Source organism: Cucumis sativus, chromosome 2, assembly GCF_000004075.3.
Source record: "Cucumis sativus cultivar 9930 chromosome 2, Cucumber_9930_V3, whole genome shotgun sequence".
In the NCBI taxonomy this organism is placed as follows: Eukaryota; Viridiplantae; Streptophyta; class Magnoliopsida; order Cucurbitales; family Cucurbitaceae; genus Cucumis; species Cucumis sativus.
Genome location: NC_026656.2, coordinates 23,413,428 through 23,420,787, shown reverse-complemented (window position 1 = coordinate 23,420,787; position 7,360 = coordinate 23,413,428). Strand labels below are relative to the sequence as shown.

Here is a 7,360-nt window from a genome sequence, read left to right as displayed (position 1 = left end):
ATCCTTCTTTTAGAGTTTATTTTGACACTTCAAGTGCCTAGCTATCCTTGCCACACACATCCTTGGCCACCTAGCCTTGTCCTATAGAGGTTGTCTGGGCCACACCAAATTAATCTTCTTGGCCGCCCAAACTTTTGTCTTTAGAGGTTCCCATGACCTTTCTTCGCCACCTAGAGTATGCAACATGTCTAGCCAACACTTAGCCGAAACTTAAACATTTCTTAAGTCTACCTTAGCTATGATGACAGTTAACCTTTGTCATTTTAACCATGATATTAAAACAATGTTTACCTTACATAGTCAACACAATCGTTTAGCATGGTTAACAAGATTATTTACATTTGAAGCTCTTTTTCCATTGTTTTAAAAAAAAACTACACGATCGTGTATATATGATGTAAATGATTGCGTACCATAGTCAATCTGATCGTTTAGTGTGGTCAACACAAACGTTTAGATTTGAAGCATTTTTTCCATCGTTAAAAAGAACTACATGATCATGTTAATACTACCTACACAATTGTGTATCATTTTCTACACGAGCACGTATAATCATCGTTTAAAAGAAGAATTACACGCGCCCCAGGACGTATGACTTATTAATCACGTGTTGACAGAGATATTTTTTATATTTTTCATTATAGGTTTTTTTCGTTTTCAAAATTGTTCTAAAAACCGTACATATTTGGTTGATTTTTTATATACTTTGAAAAACCAAAAAAAGAGAAAAAAAATGAGGCGATATAAAATGCAAAAAAAAACAAAGAATTGCACCATTTTTCTAATTTATTTCCAAAAACAAAATGCTTTTCCTGATTTGTTATTTTTTCTTTGAAAAATACACTAATCTCAGTTTACGCTTCACGCGATCTCACCCTTTCTGTTGTGCCTTCCTCCCTTCTCCCACCTGCCGTCTCCGTCTCAGATTGTCAGCTCTTCTCGCACCATCTTCACACCTCAGTTTTTGGCCTACCTCCTTAGTGGAGGTGCTTTTTTATTTTTTCCTTAATGCAACAAATCTGATTCTAAATCATGTTTATTAGGTCAACAAATCTTATGTTAGGATTCTTCTTTCAATGCGACACTTTGATTTTGCTTCATTTTTTGTATCTAAGTCTTTTCTGTCCAATCTGATCTTTGTGGATTGTATTTGGTTATGCCACAGGTTGATTTTGCTTCGAAACTCTCGAAACCTGTTGGAACATTTTCCCAGCGAATCGTCTCCGATCTTCCACCTCCTAGAAAATGGAGAATTCAAAAATTCAAGAGGCACCGTTTCGACTTTTCTATAATTAAACACGATTTTTGTTGCTGTTTGAGGATGATTGAGTTCACTTTTTTTTTCTTTGGTTCAGATATTGGAGAAGCAGGTACTGACAGTGGTGAAAGCTGTGGAGGATAAGATTGATGACGAAATTCAAGCGCTTGATCGTCTCGACCTTGATGATTTGGAGGCTTTGAGGGAGCGAAGACTGCAGCAAATGAAGAAGATGGCGGAGAAGAGGAATCGATGGATCTCTCTAGGCCATGGTGAATACTCTGAGATTCCCGTTGAGAAGGACTTCTTCTCCGTTGTCAAGGCTAGTGATCGCGTGGTGTGCCACTTTTATCGTGAAAATTGGCCCTGCAAGGTTAGGTTCTGTCGGTTTGTTTATTAAGTCAGTTAGGGATTGATTAAGTGTGTTACACGGATATTTTCCCCACTTGATTGCATAAGTGGGAGTATTTTGTAACATTTGGGAAATTGAACGTTTCAAGAATGCAGGATTTACTTTGCTGTCTGTTTCGCTTTTTCAGTGACTGTTAGTTAGTGCGATGATCAAATATGACCAGGAACAATAGAAATCAGTTCATTTTTATTGATTACGCCTGTTTTCTTCGTTTCCTCCTTGTTCAACCCTTGTTAATTTTATCCTGTCCGAGGGAAGTGAGAAAGCTATCATTTCATAGGGAAGTTGAGAGCTACGTAAGGGAAGCTGAGAATTTGGAATAGAGAAGATTTTTGGAGACATTAAGACAAGAAAGAAAGAGTGTCTTGTCAGAATTGAGGAGATTGATGCGTTAGAGGTGGAGGGCTCATCAGTAACTTGATGGGGGAGAGGGAGGTCCTTAAAGGGGAGCTTGCTGATGTGGTTAGAAAAGAGAGTATAAGTTGGGGTCAAAAGGTTAAAGTCAAATGGGTTGCAGCGTTCTTCCATTGAGTGACGAGTGGAAGAAGGAATATGAAACGTATCAATTCGTTGATCATGGGGAACAGGGTGAATACCTGATCCGATAAAGAGGCTAAGGAGGAGATCCTTTTGGTTCTTTCCAAGTTGTATAACCAGGTTGTCAGGGTTATGGTGTTCCTAAATGGTATTAATTGGTGTGTCATTGAATATTGTCTGGTTTCTAATTCTAATTTTTTTGGTGCAGGGAGCTTAGCGTCTTTTTCTTTCTGTTTCCATCATCATTAATCCAATAGGGAGACGAAAAAGGTTACCACTCTTCTTTCTTTCGAGAGGGTGCATTTTTAGGGAAGGGCGAATAAATTTTTGTGTCTGGAAGCCTAATTCTATTGATGGCTTTTCTTATAAATCCTTCTTTAGAATGTTGAATCCTTCTCTCGTTGGTGAGTTGGTCTTTGATGTGGTCTGGAGGATTAAGTTACCAAGGAAACCTAACAGCCAGCAGATTTTGCTTGGTCATGTGAATACTTTGGATAGGTGTTGCTCACTCGTGTTAATGGGTCCTTTCTGTTGTATTTATTGTCGAAAGGCGGAGGAAAATCTATATCACCTTCTTTAGGGTTGTCAGTTTGCGAGATCTATGTGGATTTGCTTCATGTAGGAGTTTGACGTTCAGACAGCTGGCCAGAGGGATATTCGTGCAATGATTGAAGAGTTCCTCTTCCATCCACCTTTTAGAGAGGAAGACTGTTTGTTCTGGTTTACTGGGGGGTGTGTTTTGTTGTGTGTAATGCCCTGCGTTATAAAATTAGGGTTTTGAATATAGTCTTTCAATCGTTTTTGGTGTTTGAGAGGAGTTTTTAATATGACCAAATCAGGAGGAGAGCTCTTCCTAGAAGGTAGAATGTCGTGCAGCAAGAGGAAATTCAATAATTTCATCGAAGAACCAAAACTCATTCAAGTTTCTTTATTGAATGGGAAGTTTACATGGTCAATAGAAGGAAGAGTAGTTTCAAGATCATTGCTCGACAGATTTTTCATTTCTTTTGACTGGGATGAGGCTTTTGCAAACACACGATTAACTCGGCAAATTTCATGAGGTTCTTCCGCACAATTTGTTCAAATGAGTTTAAGTTGCCAAATTTCGGAATAAACTCTTTTGCACCTTCAACAGTGCATTGCTGTCAAGGCACTGCTGGCGGAACTACAGTTTGAATCATTGGGCTTTTTACAATAAAGTCTCCATTTGGTCCAATAGATACGAAATCGCTTGGCTGAATGCCTCTTTCTGGTGCTTTATAAGTAAACAGTCTAAAGATTTCTCTTTGCAAGATATCCTGATAGTTGGCAGGCTTCATCTTTTGGTGTTGATTATTGATTCAATTTCAGCCACATCCTTTGATATGCTTTTTCCATTTACAGCTTCTTCCTTGGTTGACTGTATCTTTATTCCTAATCTCTTAGAATTTGTGTCTTTGTTTCATTTTAAGATGTGTTGGTTGTGTTAACATTCACTTGGACGGTACTTATTGTTTGGTCCCCTCCTTTGTTTGGTTATGATATGGATGCTAAAGAGGTGTCATCCTAGTTGAGATTTCTGAGTGTACCTCTTGGTCCTTTTTTGTTTTGTTTTGTTTTCTTGTTGTATGATCCTCTTGTACCATGAACTTTTGTCACATCATTTATTAATAAATGAGGCTGTCTCCTTTAAAAGAAAAAAAACTGGTGAATCGAGAAATCATCTTTAGGGGGCATGTTGAGAATCCCACATCGGAAAAACCAAGGGGACACACATCTTATAAGATAGATGGGCTACTACTCCCATGACCAATTGATTTTGAAATGGAAGTTCATACTATCAAATCTGGAATCAGAGCCGGTGGCCCAAGGAGGTCCTTTGTTCAAGCCCCTGCAATGTTATTTCCTCTCCAATTAAAATTTGATTTCCATTTGTTGGGCCCTCATCATATTTCTAGCTCACAAATGAGGGGGAGTGTTAGATCATATATAATTAAATTTTCCTTCACTTATTAGCAAGCTTTTAGGTTAATTGGTGATATAAGAGGGACATTTGAGGGCAGAGAAGCAGTAGAGTGTTTAGAGGTTTGGACAAGGACCCTAGTGAGATTTGGTCCTTTGCGAGGTTCAATGTGTCCCTTTGGGCTTCAGTTTCGAAGCTTTTTTGTAACTATTCTTTGGGTAAGATCTTACTTAGTACCCTTTCTTTAAGAAAGCTTTTTTTTTTTTTGTGGGCTTGCTTCTTTTATTTAGCCTTGTATTTTTTCATTTTTCTGGATGAAAGTTGATTTCAAAAAAAAAAAAAGGAAAAAAAGATCGAAATGATCCTCTTATGTTTTGACATCTTTTTCATACACAACTTTGTTCTAAGATTATTGCAACACATTGTAGGCATCTAAGCAGGGCCATCGAAAACTAATTATTGTCCTTAAAGTAGGGCTGTTTTCTTAGTTTTAAATATCAATTGTTGCTTTAAAGCTTGGGGCATTGAGGTGACTGATGTATTTTCATTACAAATTACAGGTTATGGACAAGCACTTGAGTATTTTGGCAAAGCAACATATTGAGACACGTTTTGTAAAAATCAATGCTGAGAAAAGTCCATTTCTGGCTGAGAAGTTGAAGATTGTTGTTCTTCCAACCCTTGCTCTGATCAAGAATGCAAAAGTAGATGACTATGTGGTATGTACTTTATGATAATTCGCTGATTACTGAATTATCGCTCTTATCTTTTTAACATTACCCTTCTCTCGTGTGAATCTATTAGGTAGGATTTGATGAGCTCGGTGGAACGGATGAATTCAGCACAGAGGAATTAGAGGATAGATTGGCAAAATGTCAAGTCATCTTCCATGAAGGTGAATCATCCATAAATACTTCAAAATCTAGTGCACAGACCAGGCGGAGTGTGCGACAAAGTACGAGATCAGACTCGTCGGATTCGGAATAAGTTAACATTTCAGGTGTTGGAGTGCTTGGCTGGTATGAATATGCATTTATTCTGCATTAAAATTTGAGAGTATTATCAATATTTGCAAGTTCGATTATGTCTTTAAATTCACTCCATGAGTGGCAGAAATGAGGCATCTTTGCTAGTATCAGTGCAATGGATGCACATTCTTACTTCATGATATCTCTAAAGTTCTTATATAAAAAAGAAAAGATCTCTAAAGTTCTTGCAGTTGCTGTGTATTAGGAATATGAACATTAAGGGCTTGAAAAACATAAAACCATCTTGTCACGTGGGGAATCTTTTTTGACTGAGAAGTTGCATGTTTTGTGTTTAACCTGTAGGTTGTTAATTCCACCATCTTGACCTCCTTCCCTTCCCTTTCCCAAGTGGATTTTGTACATCCATGTTTCAAATGAAAGCTTAAGGTGAAAAAATAACCATGTTATTAATACCTAATACTATTTTAACTTTGGCTTGGATGTTCTGAATTTCTCTTCTCTGTTTCCCTTGAAGGAAATTTTTAATGTTATTTTAACTATTGGTATGTGTTCAAGCTTGCATAAGATAAAGGACAAAAGTTGACTTTAAGGAGGGTGTTTGGCCAGCTTGTTATTAAGTTTGTGTTTGGAGCGTAAAGTTGTAAGATGGAGTTTATGAATCGTTGTAAAATGTAGATTAAGATAGAAAGATTGGATTCTTAATGTGAAAAGTAGAGGTAGAGGGAAAATATCAATTTCGTTTGTAAATGTTTGTAAACGTGAAAGGTATAATAATTTTTCAAATAATATACTTAAATACACCATCATATTCTAATGGGCTATTATTTTATACAAAAATGTGGCATAATTTACTTTTTTAGCTATTATATATATACTAGTAATATTCATTAATTTTAAGCAAAGGTGAGAAAAGAGATACTGGTTTTAAAATATGATCTAATAATAATAATAAGTTTAAAATATCAGAAAGAAAAAAAAATAGAAAAATGAGAAACTGTATTTTAAAAAATATTATAATTAAATTAAGAGTGTATTTGAAATGATTTTGACAAATTTTTTTTAAGAAATTCATTTTTATTTAAAACTTTTGATAAATATTTTTTAAAATAAAAACACAAATGTGTTTGACAACTCTCTTTTAAAGTGTTTCTATTAAATTTTTTCAAGTTTGTCTTGATAGCTATAGTCGTTAAAGTTGGTTGTTGGAAGTTTGTCCACTAAGGTCACCGAAAGTGGTGGTTGGAGATTGAATGATGAACAATCAACGAAACAATCATGAATTAAATATAATTCTAATATATATGTAAGAGGTAAGGTAGATGAATCCTGACATACAAAAGGTAATGTATCAAAGCTATGAATTAAATGTAATTCTAATATATATGTAAGAGGTAAGGTAGATGAATCCAACATAAAAAAAGGTAACGTACCAAAGTAATAGGAATGTAGCTATCAAAAAGGGTTATGATTATGATGTTTATGCATTCATTAAGAGGTGAGATTTAAAATGATAAGTTGTAACTACATTATACTTTATCGTTAGTGCTCTTTTTGTTTCCTAATTTTATCATTTACGTTGTCATGTCTAAGATAGTTATCAAACGTAGCTTTAATTCTAAGTCATTAGGAGTTGAGATTTATTTGAATGACAATTCTCAATTTACAACTTGTTTTTCTCCACTATGTGTTTTCTCTTTTGTGTTCTTGGTGGAATCAAAGAATAGGCAAGAAACTAGAGTGAAGTGTTAATTTAGATCGTGCTAAAATTAAACCGTTTTAAGTAGTTTATTTTTCTAGAAAGCATCAAAAGCTAAGGCACATGTGTATTTGGGAGTTTTTACTTCATAAGATCCAAAGAGGAAATGTTTGTTGTAATGTGCAAAGATATGATATATAAAGTTTTAGGATAAACTTATTGTAATCAATGTCATGATTTGATTCCAATGTATAGTGTACTTTACTGTTTGCCATGTGCTTCATTCAATCATGTTCTACTAAAGCTGCATACTCTCTACCCGCTTCTTCCAACATATATTTTAGTTTACTCTATAAAAGATAAAAAGATAACCACAAAATTTAACATTTGTGCCAAAATTTCAATATTAACTTTGACTAAATCTTTCAAAAAAAAAAAAAAAAAAACTACCATTGCAATATAAATATATTCTTTGAAATTTAAAAATAAAATTAGAACTTAAAATGGTGTGGCGGTGGATTGTCAT

At 35.0% G+C, this 7,360-nt stretch overlaps 1 protein-coding gene across 1 annotated transcript; it reads left to right on the top strand.

The window, feature by feature from the left end:
• Window positions 1-795: 795 nt before the first annotated feature.
• LOC101215005 (thioredoxin domain-containing protein 9 homolog) lies at window positions 796-5,618 on the top strand. The gene is made up of 5 exons (XM_011651708.2): window positions 796-986; window positions 1,166-1,269; window positions 1,356-1,631; window positions 4,710-4,868; window positions 4,954-5,618. Exons 2-5 carry the CDS (start codon window positions 1,246-1,248, stop codon window positions 5,134-5,136), a joined length of 642 nt encoding a protein of 213 aa, XP_011650010.1. The 5' UTR covers window positions 796-986; window positions 1,166-1,245; the 3' UTR covers window positions 5,137-5,618.
• The last annotated feature ends 1,742 nt before the right edge of the window (window positions 5,619-7,360 follow it).